Source organism: Lithobates pipiens, unplaced genomic scaffold, assembly GCF_037356315.1.
Source record: "Lithobates pipiens isolate NorthernLeopardFrog02 unplaced genomic scaffold, aLitPip1_a1.2 Scaffold_8, whole genome shotgun sequence".
NCBI lineage: Eukaryota > Metazoa > Chordata > Amphibia > Anura > Ranidae > Lithobates > Lithobates pipiens.
Window position 1 is genome coordinate 592404978 of NW_027507903.1, and position 27518 is coordinate 592432495.

A 27518-nucleotide genomic window follows, 5' to 3' on the forward strand; every position below is an offset into this window, starting at 1 on the left:
GGCATGCGCGCTCCTTTCTCAAGTGCAGGTATAGGCAATGCTGCAGTGGACTGCTCTTAAATAGGAGAGTGAATAGATAATGACAGACAAGATAGCAATTAACCCTATAATCGATGCAAGCTGGTTGAGAGGGTTATACTAATGATAATACTATGGCAAGTGAGTAAAATATATGGTAACGAAGGTGAACTTGAAAAAGGTGAAACGTTTTAGAGAAGAGTTATATATATAGGGAACAAAGAATGCATGTATAAAAGAGTTGTGGAAAATTAACAGAAATGAAAAAAACAATGAAAATGAATAAAAAAAAAAAAATGAAAAAAAAATATATATAAATAAATAAATTTTTGCAAAAATACTAATAAAATTAATAATGATAATAATAATAATAATAGTGATAATAATGGAAATAAAATAAAAGTAAAAAAAAAATGAGAATAAAGATGAAAATGAAAATAATAATATTAATAATAATAATAGGAATAAAAATGATAATAAAAATAAAGATAAATATAAAAATAAAAAATAAACATGAAAATAACTATAAATATAAAGATGGTAATAGTAAGTATATTTATAGGTGGTAGGTAATTTTGGATCTCAAAAGTATTGATAATAGGCCAAATTGAGGAATGCCTATAGAGATGTTGATAACAACTAAAGGCTTGAATAATGTGAACATGGTAATCATAATGATAACAACAACAATAGTAGTAATAGCAATAATGCTACCACCATTACTCTTACTACTAATCAATCTTGACTGGTTGGAGGTATTATAAATGAAGAAATAACTTCATGTTAATAGCATATGATCATGAGCCCAGTTACAGATAAATGCGACTTAGTCGCATTTTTAAACGCACGACAATGATCTTGATGGTGGAGATACAAGATCAATATATCACAATTGTATGTGGAAACTCACATCAAGATTGATAGAGGTGATGCAATTAAATTATGTTTAAAAGATATGTGTATAAAAAGGTATATGTATAAAGGAGGAAGGAAGGGAAATTGTTTACGAGCCTTCACAGTTAAAATATATACCCAAGTTCTGTGTGTACAGAAACGGAAAGATCAAACATAATTATATAAAAATCATATACATAAAAAGGAGAAATCACATACATAAAAACAAGGTATTCCATATGCATATATATACCAAGAAGAGGAGGGGAAGGGTATTGGCATTGGGATCGCAGTCCTTCCAGGAGAGAAACGAGGAGAGAAATGAGATCACTAATATACAAGCGAGATAACAACAACAATAGTAGTAATAGTAATAATGCTACCACTACCACCACTACTACTACTAATAAATCTTGACTGGTTGGAGGTATTATAAATGAAGAATAAACTCATGATGATAACATATAATCATCAGCTCAATTACAGATAGACTGCGACTTAGTCGCATTTTTAAACGCACGACAATGATGTTGTATATGATTTTTATATAATTATGTTTGATCTCTCCTCTATCAATCTTGACGTGAGTTTTCACATACAATTGTGATATATTGATCTTGTATCTTCACCATCAAGATCATTGTTGTGCGTTTAAAAATGCGACTAAGTCGCATTTATCTGTAACTGGGCTCATGATCATATGCTATTAACATGAAGTTATTTCTTCATTTATAATACCTCCAACCAGTCAAGATTGATTAGTAGTAAGAGTAATGGTGGTAGCATTATTGCTATTACTACTATTGTTGTAGTTATCATTATGATTACGATGTTCACATTATTCAAGCCTTTAGTTGTTATCAACATCTCTATAGGCATTCCTCAATTTGGCCTATTATCAATACTTTTGAGATCCAAAATTACCTACCACCTATAAATATACTTACTATTACCATCTTTATATTTATAGTTATTTTCATGTTTATTTTTTATTTATATATTTATCTTTATTTTTATATTTATCTTTATTTTTATTATCATTTTTATTCCTATTATTATTATTATTATTTACATTTTCATTTTCATCTTGATTCTCATTTTTATTTTTACTTTTATTGTATTTCCATTATTATCACTATTTTTGTTATTTTTATTATTATTATCATTATTAATTTTATTAGTATTTTTGAAAAAAATTATTTTATTTTTATTTATTTTTTATTTTTATTTTTTATTTTTTTCATTTTAATTATTATTATTTTTTTTTATTCATTTTCATTGTTTTTTTCATTTCTGTTCATTTTCCACAACTCTTTTATACATACATTCTTTGTTCCCTATATATATAACTCTTCTCTAAAACGTTTCACCTTTTTCAAGTTCACCTTCGTTACCATATATTTTACTCACTTGCCATAGTATTATCATTAGTATAACCCTCTCAGCCAGCTTGCATCGATTATAGGGTTAATTGCTATCTTGTCTGTCATTATCTATTCACTCTCCTATTTAAGAGCAGTCCACTGCAGCATTGCCTATACCTGCACTTGAGAAAGGAGCGCGCATGCCCGAACGAGGCTTGCGCAAGCTCAGAAACGCGTTGTGCTTTTGGGTACCCCCCTGGCTGGCGTCACACGCTGTCTATGAGCCAGTCTGAGTCTCTGTGCATCACAGAACACAGCAGAGCTTCCCCTAGTGTGCTGTGGAGGAGGATTCATCCAGTAACAGCACCAGCGAAAGGGAACAGTGATTTGACTATCAAACGGAGGACAATAATAATTATGGATGTAAGTGAGACTTTTATTAATTGTATAAAATAAATGCACTTTTTACTGATTTGGCGCTCTTCTATATATTCCTTTACAAATTTTCGAAAGGCCTCCGAGTTCACCAGTTTATATGGCAGTAGTTGGCCGGAGTAGTTTAGCCGTCAACCGTTGGGCAAAAGGGTTATCCAGTGTCATCAATTTTTTTACGCTCAAACATTTGGCCCACAGAAGCCTGCCTTTTTGCAGAAAAACGTGAGGATGGCGTGATGGAAGGTGGAGTGGAGGACAATTGTGAGGAGAGAGGAGAAGGAGAAGTAGAAGACGAGGCTGGATGGTGAGAGCCTGGAGTGTGGCTTTGTGGGTTCCGTTGCTCCCACTGGGCTTGGTGATGGTAGCTCATGTGCCTTCTTAAGGCGGTCGTCCCTAGTTGAGTGTTGGGATTACCACGACTTATGCGTTGGCTGCAAAGATTGCAGATGTCAACACTATTGTCAGCAGTGGACACGTTAAAAAAAGCCCACACTGCGGAGCCATGTGCCGGCATCCTGGGAGCGCCAGATGTGATCGTACATGGTTGATGCCTCGCTTCTAATACATTCGCAGTCTGCTTTGTCCCTCCTGTACAATCTAAGTTCTTCCTGCTTCTCCTCCGTATCTGCTGGTCCATATCTCCCTCTGAACTCCCCTCCTCTTCCTCTCTTGTGGGCACCCACGTGACATCACTAGACACGTCATCATCGACGTCACCTTCCCCACCGCTATAATTAGAGATCTCGGAGTAGGCAGCAACAGCGGGGACCAACCTCCTCCTTAGGCTGATCTGGGTACTGTCGTCAGACTGCTGAGTGGCGGTTGTTGCTACCTCCTCTTCCTGATCCAATACCAAGAGTGGCTGCACATTGGAAATGTCTTGATATGGATCAGAAAATAATTCCTGTGACTCAAGCGGAAGGTATATGGTGGTGTTGGTGGTAATGTCTTTGGGGGTGCACATAGCAGAGAGTGAAGAAGAGGGTGCAGATCGAGAGGATGAGGAGGGTGCAGAAGAGTAAGGCGGAGTGAGCCACTCAACCAAGTCTGGTGCGTCCTTTGATGTAATCGCATGCACTTTCTGCAATTTGCCACTTTGGATCAAGCCTGTTGCTCCTGCCCTACCCCTACCGCCCCTGCCGAATGGCCTGCCTCTACCTCTGCCTGTCATTTTTAAATGACCCTGTGACAAAAGTCTCTAGAGAAGTGCAGCATGTATATGGAAGAAGGTATATAACACCCGCTTCAATCTGTCATTTTTGGGGGCCACTGGTCTATCACACCAGTTATAATACTTATTTTTTTATTGCGTTTGTCACTCTTTGTAGTATGGCTGCAGAACCGCTCAGCAGTCACAATGCTGCACAGTGGAATTGCACTATACTATGCTTTCTGTATGCGCAAGTATTTTATACGTGTATTACACACCTATATACTGCACACCAAATAGTACACCTTTACCAGTCCTTACAAGGACTTTTGTGGACCTAGTAGCTAGTGATTTGCAGACTGTACCTCAGTCCCTACACTGATAAAAGACTGATGCAGAAACCAGCAGTAATCTGCAGCACAGCCATGTACCAGCACCCTATATATTGTACACCTATACCAGTCCTTACAAGGACCTTTGTGGACCTAGTAGCTAGTGATTTGCAGACTGTCCCTCAGTCCCTACACAGATAAAGGACTGCTGCAGAATAGGGCAGTAATCTGCAGTACAGCCCTGCACCAGCACTCTATATATTGTACACCTATACCAGTCCTTACAAGAACCTTTGTGGACCTAGTAGCTAGTGATTTGCAGACTGTCCCTCAGTCCCTACACTGATAAAGGACTGCTGCAGAATAGGGCAGTAATCTGCAGCACAGCCCTGCACCAGCACCCTATATATTGTACACCTATACCAGTCCTTACAAGGACCTTTGTGGACCTAGTAGCTAGTGATTTGCAGACTGTCCCTCAGTCCCTACACTGATAAAAGACAGCTGCAGAATCAGGCAGCAGTCAAGTATAATATTCTTTCTATATTTGGAAGAAAGTATATTATACGTGTACAACCCTATATACTGTACATCTATACCAGTCCTTAAAAGGACCTTTGTGGACCTAATAGTAATAGCTAGCTGGATTAAACTGACTGTCCCTGCTGCACACGGCGTCCTGTCCCTCCCTACACTGACAAAAGACAAGCTGCTGCAATCACCAGCACAGCAGTGCACTGAACCCTATATACTGTACTACACTTATACCAGTCATTAAAAGGACTTTTGTGGACCTAATAGCTAGTGATTTGTGTCACTACAGTTTCTCCTTGCTGCACACAGCAACCTCTCCCTACAATGACATAAGACAGAATGTAAAATGGCCACCAGATAAGGTCTATTTATAAGGTAAGGGGAATGTCCAATTGTCCATGTGCTGAAATGTCTCAATTGGCTGTCCTGTACCCCATGATGGATGTGTCATCATGGGTCAAAGTTCTTTCACACTGTAAACACATATGTCCGCTGGGCGAGCAGCGGCAATAGTCCGCAGATCGGGGGAATCATGAACACGCAAAATTCGCTGCGAAACGACCGCCGGGCGAACAGTTCGGCCATCACCATTATTTACTAAAGGAAAATCCACTTTGCACTGCAAGTGCACATGGAAGTAAAGTTGCTGTAGATCCGAGGGGGACATGCAAGGAAAACAAAACAGCATTTTAGCTTGCACATGATTGGATGATAAAATCAGCAGAGCTTCCCCTCATTTCAGATCTACCCCTTAGATTGAGAGCGACTGCACTTCCAAGTGCACTTGCAGTGCAAAGTGGATTTGCCTTTCGTAAATAACCCCCCCCCCATGTCCCTGTTTCTAGGAGTGATGACACGTGATCCATCTCTGCAGTCTGAGCCCACACTGACATTTCACCTCTTCATAACTTCATTATACTGTGAAATGCATCGCTCCCAATTTTCCATGATTTGGGGCAATGTCCCTCTGTCCCTCATTCGTCCTCATTTATAGATATATATAAAATGAACTTTTTAGCTATCAAAAAGTGTTTTCCAGCGCTAAACCTTTCATTTGATTTCTAAATTGCTGCGTTTGTAAATTCCAAAAGCCAATATAAAGGAATAGTAGTGGTAAAAAGCACTTGTGGGTTTAATCAATCTTGATTTTTTTTTTTGTACAATTCTCCTTTAAGGGGATGTGGCAAGGGGCGTGTCCTATGCCTGCATACTTTTGCTGATAGGTGTCCCTCATTCCCATCTCAAAAAGTTGGGAGATATGGAAATGTTCTAAATCCTTAGTGGACCCTAGATCTGGAGGTGTCCACATCTAGTGCTTGTGGCCGGAAAGTGCATAGACCACAACACAAGCGCTGTCAATCAGGCATCTCGCTCCTTGAAATGTAGTTGTAAGTGGATTTGGAACTAAATCATGGTCCGATTTATTTGGTGGAAGGGGTATTATGGTGTGGGGCTGTTTTTCAGGGGTTGGGCTTGGGAACGCTCAAGGCATCAGCATACCAAGACATTTTGGACAATCTCATGCTGCCAATTTTGTGGGAACAGTTTGGGGATGGCTCCTTCCTGTTTCAACATGACTGCGTACCAGCGCACAAAGCAAGGTCTATAAAGACAAGGATGAGCAAGATTGGGGTGAAGAACTTGACTGGCCTGCATAGAGTCCTGACCTCAACCTGATAGAACACCTTTGGAATGAATTTGAGACTGCGAGCCAGGCCTTCTTGTCCACATCAGTGCCTGACCTCAGAAATGTGCTTCTGGAAGAACGGTCAAACATTCCCATAGACACACTTGAAGTTGTTATACCTGCAAAGGGTGGGCCAACTCAATATTGAACCCTATGGACTAAGACTGGGATGCCACGCATTTATGCATTTTAATGGCCAGAATAGATTAATATTCTGGCCAACAGAATGCATTAACACCAAACGCTCATAAACGCATGGGAACATATACACACTTATAAAAATATGGCTTTTACCATGTTTTTTGTCCAAAAGGAGCACAGGGTGCATAGATCCTAAAAGCTGTTTGGGTTGTGGTCACTTTAAGGGGGACAACAAGAGTCATTTTGTGAGTAGTCAGGGATTCTCATTGATGCATGTTTCAGGCTTTTGGGGTGATTCAGAAATGGGGGAAAAGCCTTCTCAGATGCCATTTATAGCCACTAAAGGGGGAAATGGAAGGGACAACTCCATATTAAAGTGGTTGTAAACCCTATCCAAAAGAAAAAAAAGAAAAACACCCTGCAAGACAAAGGTATAATAAGCTAATATGCATAGTTACTTACCTCACATCGAAGCACCCACAGCTGTCCTCATACCCCCCTCCGGCCGGGGACATCTCTCCCGGGGGTTACTTCCAGGTATCGCGGCTCCCGCACTGTGATTGGTCGGAGCCACGATGATGTTACTCCCGTGCATGTGCGCCTGGGCCGTTGGTAACGGCACACTGACTGAAGTGATTGGCTGAGACACAGCAGCAGCGCTATTGGTGCTGGTCAATCAAAGTCAGTTAGCCAATCAGGGGATAGTGGAGGCAGGGCCGTATGGCAGCTCCGTGTATCTAATTAGACAAACGGAGCTGCAGCTCAGCTCGGGTGCCCTGATAGCAAGCTACTTGCTGTGGGGGCACTGTACAGGAGGGAAGGGGCAGGAGCAGCAAAAAGGGACCCCAGAAAAGGAGGATCTGGGCTGCTCTGTGCAAAACCAACTGCACAGAGGAGGTAAGTAAAACATGCTTGTTATTTTTAAAAAAAAAAGACTTTACAATCACTTTAATGCCAATGGTTTTTGGATTTGGATGTTCATCCAATATATTGTATACATTATACATTTATCAAGCAAATTTGTAGAGATTCTAAACTATATAATATTCTTACCAAGTATCACGTTTACTTCTTTTCCTAAAAAACAAATAAAGAAATTAAGAATTAAAGTTTCAATGTAACTTTTACAATATTACAACACCTTGTATTCCCGTACCTTTCTGTAATACACTGAGGATCTACAGCAGTGGTCGGCATCCTACGGCCTGTGGGCCGCACCCGGCCCGTTGCCGCTAAATGTCCGGTCCATCAGTGCATGTGAGGAATTTACACGCACCTGGCCAGCAGAAATTTTAACCCCAGTCAGATTTCTTGGGATAACAGCCGATGAGGCTAAGAAGCCGCTCAGCTGTTATCTCAAGCAGCGGGGAGAGGACTCCCCCCCCTTCCCTCCGCCTTCCATGGCTCGCCCGGGCTCTCCCCTCCCACCAGCGATCACGTCCGCCGGCCAGCCTGAGACCCGAATGATGTCGGAATCAGCTTTGATCTGGTCTCGGATCCAGTGACCTGGAAGCGATGTCATGGCATCACTTCTGGTTTACAGAAGACTTATGCCCCGTAGACACGATCGGAAATTCGGCCAGCAAAAGACTGATGAGAGCTTTTGGTCAGAAAATGCGACCGTGTGTATGCTCCATCGGACTTTTGCTGGCCGAATTCCCGCCAGCAAAAGATTGAGAGCATGTTCTCAATTTTTCGGTCGGAAAAAGTTTTGATCGGAAATTCAATCATCTGTACCAATTCCGACACGCAAAATTCCTACGTAGGCTCGGAAACAATTCGACGCATGCTCCGAAGCATTGAACTGCATTTTCTCAGCTCGTCGTAGTGTTGTACATCACTGCGTTCTTGATGGGCGAAAGTTCAGAGAACCTTTGTGTGACCGTGTGTATGCAAGCCAAGCTTGAGCGGAATTCCGTCGGAAAAACCATCCAAGATTTTTCAGACGGAAAATCCGCTCGTACGTACGCGGCATAAAAGGCGGCAAATAAAAAAAAAAATATCAGCATTCAAAACAGCCAAACTTTTCATTTTAAATGCTTTTAAGTGCAAAGGAGGGATTTGGGGTTTTATAGACCACAGATCCCTCCAAGAGTACCTGCCTATTACTGTCACAAGGGATGTTTACATTCCTCCTGACAGCAATAAAAGTGATCAGATATTTTTTTAAAGGGACAGTGTAAAAAAAAAAAATTTTATAAAAAAAAAAAAAAAAAGTAAAGCGCCCCATCCCTCCGTGCTAACACGCAGGAGCGATTGCATATGTAAGTCATGACTGCAAATGTGAACAGCGTTCAAACCACACATGTGAGGTATCTTAAAAACTGGTTATCTGTAGAAATTTTTAAAGCGTCACCTATGGAAATTTTTAAGTACCATAGTTTGTCACTATTCCATGAGTGTGCACAATTTTAAAGTGTGATATGGTGGAGGGCTGTGTGATGTGAAGGGTGCGGTGTAATATGCAAGGGGGGGCTGTGCAATATAAAGGGGTCTAGATTATCATCTTCATTTATTAGCAGGTGACTACGGCCCTCCGTGCATTCACTTACATTGAATCCGGCCCTTAAGTTGAAAAAAGGTTGCTGACCCATGATCTACAGTAATGAATGGTGGGCGCTTTTATTGCTCTCGTGATTTATTTTCAGTGGAGAGTAAAAAAAAAAAAAGGACTATTGTCTTGTTGCCACACAACGGTTTTAAACATGGATCTCACTGAAGAAAAGAAATGTTGTGAAGTGTCAGTAAAGGGAGTCCCGGAGCAGAGCATCAGTGAAGGGACAGCATGACATGTGCGGACTGCACAGTCACTGAAGAATATTAAAAATATCTATATTCTTGTATCTCAGAGGCGTTTCCGAATCAATAGCATTGATAGTCAAACTGACTTAAAAGAAAGTTTGAGTTTATTTGTCACACAGTTGGCATCATAAATACAATGTAAAAAGTATAATAGTTCAGTTCAGTGTAGGTAAAAATATATGAAATAGAATAGTTATAAAGCTGTAATAAGCTTATGAAAGCATGTGTGTTTCAATGGTGCTGCATTCTGTCCATATTGACCTCGTGTGTCCTCCAAGAAGAAACAGGAAATGACGTTCTTAGACTTCTGGCAGAATTCAGCTGTCCCAAGTCATCAGTCTCTGTGTGAATATGTCAGTATCATATCTTTAGTGGGAGTGTGTGTGGGTGTCTGAGTGTGAGTGAGTGTCCGTGTGAGTGCCCCCTTCAATCTTGAAACTTTGGTTTAAATATTACATGTGAACGTCATAACCTCACAAACTTAGAACCTTGTATGTCACACATTCATGTCTGCTAACTTCCGCAATGTGCGATCCAAAAGTAGATACTAACTCAGAGAGTCATATGGAGCTTGATTGACAAGCTCACATGTAACACTCCATACTTGACATAATGTGCTTGTTCATATAATGTCATAACCTTACATTTACATAATATGAACACATATTAGCAACTTTACATTAAGTAACTATATACTAATATGTATTAACATGACTGAGACTACTATAAACTTATTTTAATAAGATATAATCCATAATGTATCATTGCTTTGGCTACATAGACACATGTCTATTTTTGTCTTCTCATGACATTCTGTACCAAGATACCATATATGACATACTCAAATTGGCTACATCAGAAACGTATTACTAACTCAGCTTTAGATGAGGATATGTTTCATTGAACACTTGTTCAAGGTCATTCACACATACTATTTATTATGATTAATCATAAAACCAAATATGTTTTGCAAGCTTGCCATAAATATATCATAACACCTATAAGTGCCGAATTATGAATTTGGAATAATATTCTAACAATCCCCCCTGAATTATGATTAATCATATCAAATTTATTTAATACATTCATAACATCATTTATGTCACATTCACTCATCCTTGTATCAAATGATCGGATACAATATTCCTCAGAACTGAAGCAGCCAGAAATAACTCTCATTCTAAATGCTATTCTCTTTACTTTTAACTCCTCTTAGATCTATCTATTAAAAATCTTAAAATAATAGTATTATATATATATATATATATATATATATATATATATATATATATATATATATATTTTTTTTTTAAGTATAACATAATCATGACTCATATCAACAATTATTAATAATAATTATTATTATTATTATTATTATTATTATTATTATTATTATTAATAATAAAATAAATGATGGAATAATATATTTCCATATTTGTGCTCAAATAATATTTAGGCTCTTTGGAAATATACTTTACACTCTAAAACTTGTCATAACTTTCCATAGTTCTATTAAGAATGATATGTTTCCTAAATTATGAACAAAAGATGTTCTACTAACTAGAATGATTGTGCAGTTGTAACCTAAAACTATTCAATATATGAATAAGGAAAAATAAATAAAAATAATAATGATAATCCTAACTTAACATTAATATCCGAATAATTGGATTATCAAAAAAATGTATATGTGGATAAATGTTTCAGTCCTAAATTGTTTATCTATAGTAGATAAAGTTTCTTCTGATTCATTTTTTCTTCATGAAATGTCTTTAAAATTTCTTCTTCAAGTTCTGTTAGGTTAGAAAAACCTTGTTGAATAAGATAAAACAGTCATAAATATGAAGTATAAATCTTTTGTCCAATATTCTTTCCGAGAGGATCTCTTCTTTAACTTTGAATTTCCTTATATTCTCTTTGCTCTTCCTAGAAACTTGTTATCCTCCATATTTATTTGATTTTAGATGCCATATCTGTAAAAGAGATGCAGTATCATTAATTAGGCATAAAATATTTACATTCAATTCTTGTAACTTTTTCTTTATTTTTTCAACAAATGTTAAAGCATTGTAGGAAATAACTTTGTGAATTTGTTAAACTACCGTATATACTCGAGTATAGGCCGACCCGAATATAAGCCGAGGTCCCCAATTTACCCCCAAAAAACTGGAAAAAATTATTGACTCGTGTATAAGCCGAGGGTGAGACATGCCTGTCCATCCCTGTGTGTCGTCCATCCCTGTGTGTGTCCATGCATCCGTGTGTGTGTGTGTCCATGCATCCGTGTGTGTGTGTGTGTGTGTCCATGCATCCGTGTGTGTGTGTGTGTCCATGCATCCGTGTGTGTGTGTGTGTGTGTGTGTGTGTGTGTGTGTGTGTGTCCGTGCAGCCTACCTGTGTCCAGCCTGCCTGTGTCCGTCCAGCCTGTGTCCGTCCAGCCTGTGTCCGTCCAGCCTGTGTCCGTCCCGGCCTGCGTCCCGTCCCGGCCTGCGTCCCGTCCCGGCCTGCGTCCCGTCCCGGCCTGCGTCCCGTCCCGGCCTGCGTCCCGGCCTGCGTCCCGTCCCGGCCTGCGTCCCGGCCCGTCCCGCAGCTCTTCGTCGGTGGCCATTCTAGGATTCAAAAGCCGCGCCTCCGTCGGTGATAGGCGGAACACTCAATTTCCCACTGACTGCTGGGAAATTGAGTGTTCCGCCTATCGGATGTCCGTGATAGGCGGAACACTCAATTTCCCAGCAGTCAGTGGTCCGCCTATCATGGACGTCCGCTCATCCTCATACTACGGACGAGGATGAGAGGACGTCCGTGATAGGCGGAACACAGACTGCTGGGAAATTCAGTGTTCCGCCTATCACAGGCGAAGGCGGAGACGGAGGCGCGGCCTTTGAATCCTAGAATGGCCGCTGTCTGTCTGCTCGACACGCTGATCGGGCAGACAGACAGCGATGACTCGAGTATAAGCCGAGGGGGGCACTTTCAGCCTCAAAAAAGAGGCTGAAAATCTCGGCTTATACTCGAGTATATACGGTATATGTAAAATAATACTATCCTGTAATTCCTTCAAAGAGAACTTCTGTATGACCATGTACTGTCCTTATCCTGTCTAAAATGACCTCAACTATAAAACATATGACTGAAGTTTAGGTATGACAGGACACATCATTTCTTTTTAATCATGATATAAATACATATTTTCACAAAGGTTTTATATCACCCAGAGACAACAATGGACTATGCCTTTGTTCTCATTTCGAAAAGATTAAAAATATGCGTAACTGTATTCTGTGTTGAAGCTTTTATTCTAGTGTTAGAATGTTCTTCAGTAACAAGTACTGATTCTATGTCCTTCTCTGTTCTTATGCTGGAAACCTGAGATGAAGACTTCTCAGATACAGCTGTATAAACATGTGCTGGTGTACATTCCTGAAGATGTCTTCCTTCGACATCTTTATGAATGTGTTTGGATGATAAAGCTCTGAACCATAGAGGATATCTTTTACGACATTCTTTAAAACTATCTTCCTCAAAAATATCTTTTAGTGAGCAGCCAGGTGTCTGTACAATGATTTTGTTTGATTTTACTATGCTCTCTGTAGCTTTAATTGCATAGTAAACACTTAGCAGTTGCTTTACATCTGACTCAAAAGTTTTTTCCAAAACTGATAAAACTCTGGAGAAATAGGTAATTATTTTCTCCTTACCTTTTAGTAATCGAGACAATGTTACTGAGATGGCATTCTCAGATACATGAGTTTTCAAAACAAAAGATACTTCAGAACAAACCTCTACTGTATTTAATGCTGAAGCATTCTGCAAATCTTTTTTCAACAGTTCAAAGGCATTTTTCTCCTTTGGACCCCATTGGTCAACTATATTACCTTTATTTCTCAAAAGGTTATAGAGTGGATTAACTTTTTCTGCAAAACAGTGTACAAACTCTTTGCAAAGATTTATTTTATGCAAAAATTGATGCAATGCCTTATGAGTTGTTGGAGTTGAAATTGCAGTGATATCTCTAACTGTTTCTTGCAACAATTGTCTCTTTCCTTGACTAATTTGCATGTGAAGGAATTTCACTTGACTTTTCATCAGCTGAACTTTCGCCGTGTTTAATTTTAAACCTTCAGCTTGTAACATCATAAACAACTCAGACAAAAGAGCAATATGTTCATCGATATTCTGAGTACTGAGTAGCAAAATCGTATCCACATGCTGACAAATGCAGTCTGGCCTAGAAAATTTTGAAAGTATTTTTGCTATAGTTTCATGAACTATACCATCACCAATACCTAGGCCAGGTATTAATCGAGTGAATGTATAAGTCTCTTTTCTGAATGTGAATGCAAATTTGTACTGACAACTATTCGTTAAAGGAACGGAAAAATGGATATTAGCGATTTCTAGTACAGAGAATACTTTGTCCTCAGCATTCAAATTTAACTTTATATTAGATTTATCAGGAAGAACTGGGTTATTTGTGATGTGTTTATTCAATGTTCGCAAGTCAACTGATAAAGAATATGAATTATCAGTATTTTTGATAGGCCAAATACAGTTATTTACCACTGATTTAGCTTTCTTTTCGATTCCAAGTTGTACAAACTCTTGAATAATGGCAGAAAGTGGACCAATTGATTCTAGTGGTAACTCATACTGACTAAGGGGTTCTGGATCTTTTCCCTCAATATTCAATTCGGTATTTTTCAAAGTTCCAATATAATTTTTAAACTTTGACCACAAACTTGGAAAACTTTGTACCACTTCCTTTAAAGCACAATTACCATCAACATCAGGCCACTTTTGTATTGTAGACATATTGGTAATGGAACCAACATTACTGTATACAGAGGGATCAATAAGCACTGATTTGGGCATAGATGGATCTTTCCAAATACTTTTATTTGTCAAATCAATCACCCACTTTTGTTCATTGATTACATCAATGCCAAGTATATTCTCTACTTTGTGACAGACCCAAAGGTAATTTTAGTTTTCACTAATCCAGGTACCTCAAATGTTACATTAGATACCTGTCTAGCAGTGGAATTACCTGTATTATTAAAACCCACTATATTGCACATAGGAGAATTTGGTTTCACAGGTATGTTTTCTCTGATAAGGCTAATCTCAGATCCACTGTCAATGAGACAATTAATATTTTTACCATTCAGCAAACATTGTATATATGGTCTACCATTCTTGTCCAAAATAATTGGTGCTACATATTGTAATGGCAGAGAAATTGAATGGCGATGGGATTCTATTTTTGGCAATGGCAATAAACCTTCTCTTTCAGTGACAGTGTTGTCTGAACTGCTGTTAACAGTCAAATTACTGACCTGTTTGACTTCTGTGGCATAAGGCAATTCAGTCAAAATTTTATCTTGACATGAAAAAACAGGTTGTACAAAAGCTGATTTTTCATTCTCCATATCTTTAGTTTTTATTTGTGAATCTCTCTTAAATTTACAGCAATGTTTTCTCATATGGTCAGATCTATGACAGTAAAGACACGTGATAGGCTCTCCTTGCCATTCCTGCTATGACCTGTCGTTTCTGACATGTCTGCAGCCTGACTATTTTTGTCACATTGAATTATAGCTACCTCGTGTGTGAGATTGCTTTGATTTAATTGTCTCCTAATTTTATCAATGAAACTTACTACATCATTTAAATTTTGACGTTCCTGTGCTATGGCTACTGAAGTTGGGTCAAGGTATTTACATTTTTTTATGAAAGCTATTTTTAAACCTGGGTCATTGTCATTATCTACTCCAAAAATCATTTCATAAACCTTACAAAATTTTATTTTAAACCCAAATGGATCTTCTTCTATAGTAGTCTGTAATAGATCTAACATTTCTATGGTCGGTATTTGCTCACCGGTCATACATAGCAATAATTGTCGAAGTCTATCTGTCACGTCATTTTGTTTTTCCTGACCTTCGTCATCAATAACAGTAGAATTAATTCGTTTAGCAAAATGAACAGGAATCCACAACTGAAATATGTAATTGCGCTGATCATTTGACAGATTAAAACGATCCGCAAACATTTCAAATAAATCCCAATGGGAAAATACAGTTGCCTCAATGTCATAAATTGGAAAATCTTTTAAAACTTTCATAAGTTGGTCATGTATTTGCAACTTTAGTTTTGCAGTTCTACATAATAAGTTTTTATGTTTCATTTCTACTTCATTAGTAGCATCAACATTCTCCATATCCGAATTTTCCGGTATATAAGAAGGTAGCTTAGACTTGGATACAGTCTTTTTGTCATCTGTAGTTATTACAGCAACCTGTCTACTGTCATTTTGTAACTCTGGCAAAATCATTTTTTTAGATTCTAATTGTTCTTCAAGATTCTCTATGTAATTACAAAAAATCTCACAGTTTGGACAACTAAGAGAATCTTGGGACACATTTTCATGTATTCCTGTGTTCTGTACATTGTTAGTTTCTGTCTGCTTTAGTGTACACACATTTTTGGCAGGTAAAATATTAATAATCATCTTATTAAATATCCTCACTAGGTTCAAAATGTTCGATATCTTTTTACGCTCTTTTTTAACAGTAAATTTATTTTTCTCTATCTGCAAATTGGCTTGTAAACATTCATTGTACATATATGCCCATAAGTCACTGTCATTTGGATAAAAAGACACATTTTTAAACTCTAGTTTGCTTTCTCTAGCAATTTCATCAATAAATTCCATAACTTTTACTCACCGTATTTAGAAGAATTTCTCGTCTTCAACCGTCTGATACTGGACTGTTGACCACATCGGATGCAACACAAACCCCTCTTGGTTGATAGGTTCTGAACCGTCTTTTTTCTCGAGACTTGAATATTCGCAAGACTGCGCTAATCTCTCCCCCCTCAGCAAGGATCGAGATTTCCGTAAAAATTGAGAAATGACGGAAGTGTCTGGCTCGCCGCTGTAAGAATATTATTTATGTCTAATATTCTTTTATCTCAGAGGCGTTTCCGAATCAATAGCATTGATAGTCAAACTGACTTAAAAGAAAGTGTGAGTTTATTTGTCACACAGTTGGCATCATAAATACAATGTAAAAAGTATAATAGTTCAGTTTAGTGTAGGTAAAAATATATGAAATAGAATAGTTATAAAGCTGTAATAAGCTTATGAAAGCATGTGTGTTTCAATGGTGCTGCATTCTGTCCATATTGACCTGGTGTGTCCTCCAAGAAGAAACAGGAAATTACGTTCTTAGACTTCTGGCAGAATTCAGTTGTCCCAAGTCATCAGTCTCTGTGTGAATATGTCAGTATCATATCTTTAGTGGGAGTGTGTGTGGGTGTCTGAGTGTGAGTGAGTGTCCGTGTGAGTGCCCCCTTCAATCTTGAAACTTTGGTTTAAATATTACATGTGAACGTCATAACCTCACAAACTTAGAACCTTGTATGTCACACATTCATGTCTGCTAACTTCCGCAATGTGCGATCCAAAAGTAGATACTAACTCAGAGAGTCATATGGAGCTTGATTGACAAGCTCACATGTAACACTCCATACTTGACATAATGTGCTTGTTCATATAATGTCATAACCTTACATTTACATAATATGAACACATATTAGCAACTTTACATTAAGTAACTATATACTAATATGTATTAACATGACTGAGACTACTATAAACTTATTTTAATAAGATATAATCCATAATGTATCATTGCTTTGGCTACATAGACACATGTCTATTTTGTCTTCTCATGACATTCTGTACCAAGATACCATATATGTCATACTCAAATTGGCTACATCAGAAACTTATTACTAACTCAGCTTTAGATGAGGATATGTTTCACTGAACACTTGTTCAAGGTCATTCACACATACTATTTATTATGATTAATCATAAAACCAAATATGTTTTGCAAGCTTGCCATAAATATATTATAACACCTATAAGTGCCGAATTATGAATTTAGAATAATATTCTAACAGTCACGCTGTCAGGGGGGGGGCTGAGGCATGTTCCCTTTAAGAAAAGGGGAGGTGCCTCAGCAAAAGACATGATCGCCGGGAGAGGAAGGAGGCGAAGGGGAGGAAGTGACATCAGTCGTGAGCGGCGGGCAGAGAGATTCCCACCCACCCTCCCTTATGTAGAGTGTATTTAATAGGGGCAGTAGTAGAGGGCTGGGCAGTGGTTTGGGTCTGTGAGGAGGAGGAGGAGGAGATGTATGTTATATGGAGATATAACATGGTTGTTACCCAGCTGGGGTATCAGGTACCTTCCGGTTACAAGGGGTTAAGCAGGAAGGGGTGGAAAAGGTAGGTCACTGCAAAGGTTGGATACCGTCTCACAGTCAGGGGGTTGCGACTGGAGACCTAAAGTTGATACGAAGTTTGTCGCAGTGACCATTGGTGTGTGTTCCCCTCCAAGACCCATAAAAAGTACAGAGAAGGGTATTATAAAAGTTAATTTTAAAATGTTATTTATTTATGTTTATGTTAATTTGTTAATAAAAGGCCGGCAAGGCCATTTACTCCAATACCTTGTTACGTTTTTTGTGGGGAGGGATTGGAGATTTTATTAGGGGGATGGAAGAGACTGGGGGGATAAGTCCTTCATATGTCAAGAAATAATCTGGAAGAGAACTGTATGGATGTGCCCTAGAAAAATCTCAATTGAAATTTGCCAATTTAAAATAGGATGACCACTCTAGATCAAGGGTAGGCAACCTTAAAGAGGTGGAGATCTACCTGAACAATATGAGAGAAGTCAAAGATCACTGGGCACAGTGGCACCTCCTTACACCTGATTTAAACCTCTGAATGCTGTACTACCGTGTCAAAATCGTGGGTTTAAATCAGGTGGTGAGATGGCAACACATCGCTTCTTCACCATCTGTCAAACACACTTGAATCACTTTTCAGAGGAGCAACACTCACTTCTGCACCTGTGAATGAGCCCCTAGTTGCATTCGGCAGCGGCATCCTTAAGGCTTGTTCACATGTAAAGTTGGGGGTGGTAAAACCCTGCAGTTGAGTTATGGTTTTACCACCCCCAATCCCTACTCCCTTTACCTGCAGTGGCCAGGGGTGTACATATGTTGCAGCCATTTTATACACAATGTTATTGTTGGTGGGTGTAGTATCTGTCAAATATGACCTATTCAAGGGCCCTGCAACCTTGTGAAGTACAGCAAACAAGGAGTTAAAGCAGGCAATGTTATAGTTACATAGTAGCTGAGGCTGAAAAAAGACACAAGTCCATCAAGTCCAACCTATGTGTGTGATTATATGTCAGTATTACATTGTATATCCCTGATGTTGCGGTCGTTCAGGTGCTTATCTAATAGTTTTTTGAAACTATCGATGCTCCCCGTTGAGCAGTGTTGGTCATCTTACTTTAAAAAAGTAATTAGTTAAGTTACAAATGACTTTTACCAAAAACTAAATTGCGTTAGTAACTCGGTTAATACATTGGAAAAGTAATTCGTTACTCAGCAAAGTAACTGTGACAGGGGTGGCAGCAGTGGTACTTGAGGGGGTGGCAGCGGTGGTACTTGAGGGATGGCAGCGGTGGTGGTGTACTTGGGGAGGTGGCAGTGGTGGTGTACAGTACTTGGGAGGGGTGGCAGCGGTGGTACTTGGGGGGTGGCAGCGGTGGTGTACTTGGGGGGGTGGCAGGCAGCGGTGGTACTTGGGAGGGTGGCAGGCAGCGGTGGTACTTGGGAGGGTGGCAGGCAGCGGTGGTGGTGCTGCCATCCTCTCCCACCACCACCACCTCTGCCTCTTACTGATCCCATCCCACACCACCACTGATCTCATCCCTGCTGTATCCCCCCCAATCACCTCTGTTGTAGAAGTGATGGTGGGTGGGTAGGGATGGGATCAGTAAGAAGCAGAGGTGGTGGAGGACTTGGGATGGATCGATTGCACTGCAATTCGAATCGTCAGACAGTCACTTACTTGAATGCCTCCAGGGATGTCTTTCCTCATGGGGAGAGAGAGAGACCCTCCCCTTCACTTGATTTGTGTCAGCTGACTTCATTTTTCAGTATATGCCCCACCTCCCTACATTCTCTCTCTCTGGATAGGCGGGGCGAGACGGGGCGGTCCAGACAGTCTCTCTGAGCCTCAGCCTCTTCTCAGCTCAGCGGGCGAAAGCCCCCCTCCCCGCGGCGGAACAAACAGTCAGGCAGCCGGTAGATGTAATTCGCCGCCAAAGTAATGGGAACTGAGCTACCATGAGGGGAAGAGTAATCAGTTAGATTACTCGTTACCATCTAAATTAACTGCGTTAAGTAACTCCGTTTATTTTAACTGAGTTACTTACATCACTGCCGCTGAGACCACAGATTGTGGAAGGAAATTCCACATCCTTGTTGCTCTTATAGTAAAGAACCCTCTATGTAGCTTAAAGTTAAATCTAATTTCTTCTAATTTTAGTGAGTGGCCACGTGTCTTATTAAACTCCCTTCTGCAAAAAAGTTTTTTCCCTATTGTGCGGTATTTATAAATTGAAATTATATCCCCTCTCAAGCGTCTCTTTCCAGTACATCCTTCCTGAGGGCTGGTGCCCAGAACTGGACAGCATACTCTAGGTGCGTCCGGACCAGAGTCTCGTAGAGCGGGAGAATTATCGTTTTATCTCTGGAATTAATCCCCTTTTTAATGCATGCCAATATTCTGTTTGCTTTGTTAGCAGCAGCTTGGCATTGCATGCCATTGCTGAGAATATCGTCTACTAGGACCCCCAGGTCCTTTTCCATCCTAGATTCTTCCAGAGGTTCTCCCCCCAGTGTATAGATTGTATTCATATTTGTGCCACCAAAATGCATTATTTTACATTTTTCCACATTTAGCAAGCAAAGTCTTTTCTTTTATTAAGAGAGGTATGGACTCCAGAGAGAGAGATATAATTTTGCCCCTGTTCAGATCATTAGTAAGACCTCATCTGGAATATGCAGTTCAGTTTTGGGCACCAGTTCTCAAAAGGGATATTGGGGAACTGGAAAAAGTGCAGAGAAGGGCAACAAAACTGATAAGAGGCATGGAGGAACTCAGCTATGAGGAAAGATTAGAAGAACGGAATTTATTCTCTTGAAGAGGAGATTAAGGGGGATATGATCAACATGTACAAATATATAAGGAGTCCATATAGTGAACTTGGTGTTGAGTTATTAACTTTACGGTCAGGGCCATAGCCTTTAATTGGCGCTCCACTACGGTACCTTGGCCACAAATCCTTAACCGCATGATGAACATCAAACTTTCAGAAAGAATTCACCACATGCTATGCGACTCAATGCCCCTTTACCAAAAGAAGTGGATGCCATGGGATACCGCTCTTTTAATTTAAGAGAGAATGGGAGATATAGGGTGAGAAAAGGGGAACCTAGGCTCAGCTTTTTACTATCTTCCACCGCAACATGCAAGTATCAATCGCTATATAACCCTTCCCACCTCTACCACTTATATATAGCCAACATTACAACAATGTGCAAATTTACAGATTTTTTTCTATTATTCATTTAACCATAATCCTTGTTATATTCCTGTACTACATTTATTGTTATTATCATATACTTTTATACCTGTACCTTCGCTTAACTGTTTTATACTCTGACCTTACAAATAATAAAAATCGTTTGTAAACAAAACTTTACGGTCAACACAGAGGACAAGGGGGCACTCTTTACATCTAGAGGAAAAAAGATTTCATCTCCAAATACAGAAAGGTTTCTTCAAAGTAAGAGCTGTGAAAATGTGGACTAGACTGCCTGAAGAGGTGGTTCTTGCCAGCTCAGTAGATTGATTTAAGAAAGGCCTGGATACTTCCCTAAATGTACATAATATAACTGGGTACTAACATTTATAGGTAAAATTTATCCGGGGAAAATCTGATTGGCTCTCGGGGGATCAGAAAGGATTTTTTTCCCCTGCTGTAACAAATTGGAGTATGCTCTGCTGGGGATTTTCACCTACCTCTGGATCAACTGTGGGTATAGAATTGGGTATATGGGATTGTATAATATTATATATTTTTTTATGGCTGAACTGGATGCACTTGTGTCTTTTTTCAACCTTACTATGTAAACCTCATTTGCCATGTAGTTGCCCACCCCATTAATTAGTTCAGATCTTCTTGCAAGGTTTCCACATTCTTCAGAGAAGTTATTGCCCTGCTTAGCTTAGTGTCGTCCGCAAATACAGAGATTGGACTGTTTACCCCATCCATGGAGCTGACTACTTCCTGGTTTTCATGAATGTACAGCTATGCAGCACAACATCACACCAGAACTTTTCCAAGCTTCGCGGATCGTGTGAGGAGCCTGTGGGATGCAGTAGAACTGCCAGGACTACGTACTTAGGCTCCATGCGCACAGGACGCTCAAAAAAGTCCTTCTGAACGTTGGATTGCTGGCAGGAAAATGCTGCCTTAAAATGTGATTTTATCAGCATTTTGCATTGCCGTTAATGTACGTTTAGCGGCGCTAGCTTTTAGCCGAGTTTCTTTGCCGCTATTCAAAATCAATGGTTGCTTACGATTAGGTGAGTCCTGCACCCTCCCATGTTGATGAAGACAAGGGCCTTTTCCCGACAACCTTGGCCATTGGTGTCTATGGATAGGGGGCTTATCGAAATCTGGGAGCCCCCTTTAATTCACCTGGGAAAAAAGTGTCAAAAATAAAAGACACTACACAGGTTTTTAAAGTAATTTATTAGGCAGCTCTGGGGGTCTCTTCCGATTTCAGAGGTTCTCTTCCTTCTTCTCCACGCTCTCCGGTTCTTCTCCTGCTGTCTGGTGTCTTCTGCCGGGTTCCTCTGCTATCTTCTGCCCGCTCTTTTGCTAGCGATTGCCCCCACTCGCAGACCCCGACAACCAATGGCCAGGGTTGTCGGGAAGAGGCCCTTGTCCTCATCAACATGGGGACAAGGTGCTTTGGGGTGGGGGGGCTCAGGACCCCCCCACCCCGAAGCAACTACCCCCCATGTTGAGGACATGCGGCCTGGTACGGTTCAGGAGGGGGGGACGCTAGTTCGTCCCCACCCCCTTTCCTAACCGGCCGGGCTGCGTGCTCGGATAAGGGTCTGGTATGGATTTTGGGGGAATCCCCACGCCGTTTTTTCAGCGAAGGGGGTTCCCCTTAAAATCCATACTGGACCGAAGGGTCTGGTATCATCCGAGGGGGAGGGGTTAGACTTGGCTGGGTTAGCCTTCATCCTCAGCACACAAGTCGCACCGCATGATCCAACTTGCGGTGCAACTTCTAGTCAAATCAATGGGCTCCCATAGGGAACCATTGGTTTTGAATAGAGGCAGAGAAATGCCTAATGAGACTTAACACTCTTTTTAAAGAGTTAACCCTCGTTTAACACCTTTTTCCGGTGTCTGGCGTTCCAGGACTGCTCTTGAGCGCGCTTTTATGCCGTTCAGAAAACAGCCCATAAACTCCACTGCTGATAAATGTCCAAAAATGTCCATGTGTGCATGGACACATAGGATAACATAGAGTGGAGTTCATGGGCTTTTAAAAAAAAATGCCCAAACTCTAAAAAACGGCCATTTATTTGCATGACTCCCACTTATATCTTGTAAGTGTTTTTAATCTTGTGCGATAACTTTTACTGTTTTAATACTACACTTAGAAAGGCACCTCCCTCCTTGTTTCTTTATACATTTACCTAAATGGGTCCTGATTGGCAGGTTGTAGCACCCACCAAAAGCAGCAGGTTTAATATCTACTGTGGCATGTTTACATCTTGGCTGCTGCCCCAGTTTTTCTTAGTTACTGTCAGAAAATTTTGTAAATAAGTGTAGCACTGACCCCTGATGGAGCGGCTGATTTCATTGGGCTTACCGTTACCTTCTTGACCTTGTGTACGTCTAGGGGTTTCCCGAGGTAGATGGCCCAAAGAACTGCAGAAACTGACACTGGATCCACTTTCAGTATATTTATTTGACAACAAATAGACAGAACAGTCTCTCAATGAAGGGTAGAGGGTTAGGTAGGAAGTTCAGGTACTCTTGGAACTACAAAAGATAGGAAGTCTCTCACTATAGAAATCCAGAGAATTGCCACTCACAACTGGATTCTCACAGCTACCGGATAGACCTCCTCTCACTAGGCCTAGCAGCTGATAGAGTGTTTGAGTAAAGCAAAGCCTCTGCCACAGACTTGCATATAGAACACTTGAACAAAGTCTCTGCCACAGACTTGGATATAGAACGCTTGTGAATAAAGTCTCTGCCACAGACTTGATGTAGAATACTTGTGAATAAAGTCTCTGCCACAGACTTGATGTAACTGAAGGATGTAGATAAATTTAGAGAGCTATCATACGGTACCAATATCTCGCAGCAAGTCCAGCGATACCATATGAGTGTAGATTCACTTGGTGTCTTTCAACTGAGCCTCCAGGCTCTTTCTGAGAAGCCAGCCTTATGCGTGGCCTGCTCCCGAAGAGTCCTCCCCTGGTTGCTTCTCCAGTTGCTGGGCTTCTCCACAGATGAGACGGCACCGGACCTCCTTTGAATCCTGCTTCCAGTTACTTTGCCTCGGGCTAGCCAGCCCCGAGACTTGAAATTGGGTGGATCCGCACCCCAGGCCATGAGAGCCATGGGGGCTGGTCAGGAGGACCAGGACCAAGCAGACAGAAAGATCTTCTGGACCGGAACCCAGAAGCACGTGATGTCAATACCTTAAGTACCCTCTCCCAGAATGCACAGCAAGATGACACTCCCACTGGGCTAGTTCCGAGAAAGAATGGCACTCAATGAGCCCAGCTAAACTGCGTTCTCACACTTACCAGTGGTGACTGACACCTGTGACCAAGCAGAACCCAGTGCAATCCAGCTAGACTGGTACTGAAATCATAATTTGGTATAATTGACCCTAAAACCCAACTGTGGTTTTAGGAGTTTTCAATAGAAAAAACACATAGCGCGTGCTCTTCAGGAGACGGCACTACATAAGTAATTTTTCTCCTTCACTGATGGGCGCTGTACTTATGAGATGGCACTGAATGGTACTGATTAAGTGGCACTGATGAGGAGGCACTAATATGCAGCACTGATATGCAGCACTTATGAGCGCTGATAGGCGGCATTTATGGGCAATGATAGGCGGCACGGATAGGCGACACTGATGGGCACTACTTATGAGCAGGCATGAATGGGCACCAAAAGACAGCACTGACTGGGATCACTGATGGGCAAAGATTGGCATCACCGATTGGCACTGACTGGCATCACTGCTGGGCACTGTTGGGGCTGCGCTGATGATAAGTGTTGGTCATCTTACTTTAAAAAAAGTAATAAGTTAAGTTAGAAATTACTTCTCCCAAAAAGTAATTGCGTTAGTAACTAGGTTACTACATTGGAAAAGTAATTAGTTACTCAAAGTAACTGTGACTTTTTTTTGTAATATTCTGTAGACGGGACTAGCAAAGGAAGTGAATGCAGCCGCCTCCACTGGTGAGATTTACACCTTGCGAGCCCCGTCGCCTGGTATGGATTTAAAGGGGAACCCCTACGCTGAAAAAAATGGTGTGGGGGTCCCCCCAAAGTCCATAGCAGACCCTTATCCAAGCACGCAGCCCAACCGGTCAGGAATGGGGGTGGGGACGACCGAGTGCCCCCCCTCCTGAACCGTACCAGGCCACGTGCCCTTAACATGGGGCGGTGCTTTGTCCTTGTCCCTATGTTGATGAGGACAAGGGCCTCTTTCCGACAACCCTGGCCGTTGGTTATCGGGGTCTGCGGGCAGGGGGCTTATCAGAATCCGGGAGCCCCCTTTAATAAGGGGCCCCCAGATTCTGGCCCCCTACCCTATGTGAATGAGTATGGGGTACGGTGTACCCCTACCCATTCACCTGGGGAAAAAATACCATCAAATACCACCAAAAGAAAGATAGTTGTGTGAAAAAAGAATGATTTGTTTGTGTACAGCATTGCATGACCGTGCAATTACTAGTAGCACAGTGCTGAATAGTAAAAAATAGCCTGGTCATGAAAGGGGTAAAACCTTCTGCAGCTCAAGTGGTTAAGAGGGGAAACGATAGTGATGTAAAAATCAATATCCAGTATTGTTCAATATCCAAAATATTGTATACATTTATAAAGCAGATTTCTAGAGATACTATTTTCTATATTCTTATATTCTTTTCTAGATTCTTACCATCAAAGAAAATGCAATGGAATTCTGAATCTAAAAAAAACTTAACTTTTATAACAGCTTGTATTACCTTACCTTTCTGTAATACAATGAGGATCTACAATAATGGAGGGTGAGTTTTTATTCACTCTCTTGTTTTTTGTTTTTTTCCCTTGAGAGCATCAAAATACAGGAATATTGTCTATTTGTCACACATGGGATTTAAATATGGATCTCACCTATATAGAGCTGCAAATAAAAATTTATCTGAAAGAGGACTTTATGGATGTGCCCTAGAACAATCACTGCTAGGGAAGCTATCTAAAATTTGCTGTTCCGCCTCTCCCTTCTATGCACTGCAAGTTTGATCTCCATATCTTATATCCTTGTGATGAGATAGCTGTAACTTACAGTCACAGGAAAATTGCTAGACAGTGACCCAATCCAAATGACACCTTGCAGATCGTAGGAAGCAAAACGTGCAGATCATAACAAATAAACATCACATAGGTCAAATAATAATAGTTAATCATAGTATGTCTAGCTCCAGCAGAATACAGTACATGTAGTGAATGAAGGCTAAAGCATGAAGAAGAAGAGTTGGACTAACTACATAGAGTAATAGAGCAATACTTCATATTCCCATCACACACATTCCTGGATAATCTCTCAAAGTTTAGGTGCTTCAGCAATAACTAGCTGAATACTGGCTCAAGTCACAAAATAGATATTTGCCAGCACACCATGGATCAACAAAAATTGGGGATCAGTGGTTGCAGGTTGGCTTAGATCATAACAGCGATCGCTGGCCACGCATGTGCTGTACTCTAGCGGTAACCAAGCGACGGGAGGCGCTGCAGTGTTGGGGCCGCCAATGTCATAGAAACGCGTGACGTCGGCGGACCCCGCCCATCTAGGCATGTTACGTCCAATTAAGAACAAGGCGAGTGGAGAAGAGAAGTGAATGTGAAGAGTGTGAGTAAGTAGAGAGAAACACAGCCACCGAAGCAGCGGTAGAACAAGGAAAGGAGAACAGGAAGTGAAAAAGGAAAAAAGAGAGAAAAACATGAATGGAAGAAAATGTTTGGGACCAAGGAGTAATGGATAAAGAGAGATGTAAATAAATATGGATTAGTAAAGCAGGTCAAGAAAAGGAAGGAAATGTGGGGGGGGAGGAAAGAAAAAAGATATCCATAATGGAAAAGAAAAATAATAATGGGTAATTAGGAAAAAATAAATAAAAAGAAGAAAAGAAAGAAAAATAGAAAGAAAATAAAATAAAGAAAATTAATATTGAATGATAGATGTATAAATAATAATAAAAAGAAATATTGTTTTTTTTATTTGCCTTTAGCTACTTCTATCTCTCAATATTAATTTTATTTATTTTATTTTATTTCTGTTTTTCATTCTTTTCTTCTATTTGTTTATTTTTTTGTTATTATTATTGTAGCACTGACCCCCGAAGGAGCGGCTGATTTTATTGGGCTTACCGTTACCTTCTTGACCCCGAGTATGTCTAGGGATTTCCCGAGGTAGATGGCCCAAATAATTGTATAAACTGATACTGGATCACTTTTTGGGATTTTATTTGCAAAAAAGAGTAGACAAAACACAGTCTCTCAATGAGGGTAAGCCCCTGTACACACAGTCGGACATTCCGTCGGGAAATGGCCGATCGGACCGCGTTGACGGATAATCCGACCGAGTGTGGGCTCCATCTTTTTCCGTCGGAATGTCCGACCAACAAAGTTTGAGAGCTGGATATAAAATTTTCTGACAACATGATCCAATCGGACTTTGTCCGATCGTGTGTAGAGAATCCCGACCGGACAAATTGCCACGCATTCTCAGATCAAATTACGAGATCAAAGCTATTGGCTACTAGCCTGAACGTAGTCCCGTCGTAACGAACTAACAAACGTCATCACATTCCGAAAGATCGGATTTTCCGACAACTTTGTCCGATCATGTGTATGCAACACCAGTTTCCAACAAAATCCGTTGGAAAAAATCCACGGATTTTGT

At 40.4% G+C, this 27518-nt stretch overlaps 1 protein-coding gene across 3 annotated transcripts in view; it reads right to left on the reverse strand.

Annotated features, from left to right (window-relative positions):
- Window positions 1-27518, reverse strand: part of LOC143961241 (complement C3-like) — a 649911-nt gene that overhangs the window by 286379 nt on the left and 336014 nt on the right. For all 3 annotated transcript variants that reach the window (XM_077470478.1, XM_077470476.1, XM_077470477.1), the window contains one exon: window positions 7609-7632. In XM_077470478.1, coding sequence (XP_077326604.1) covers window positions 7609-7632 — 24 coding nt within the window. The remainder of the gene's footprint in view (window positions 1-7608; window positions 7633-27518) is intronic.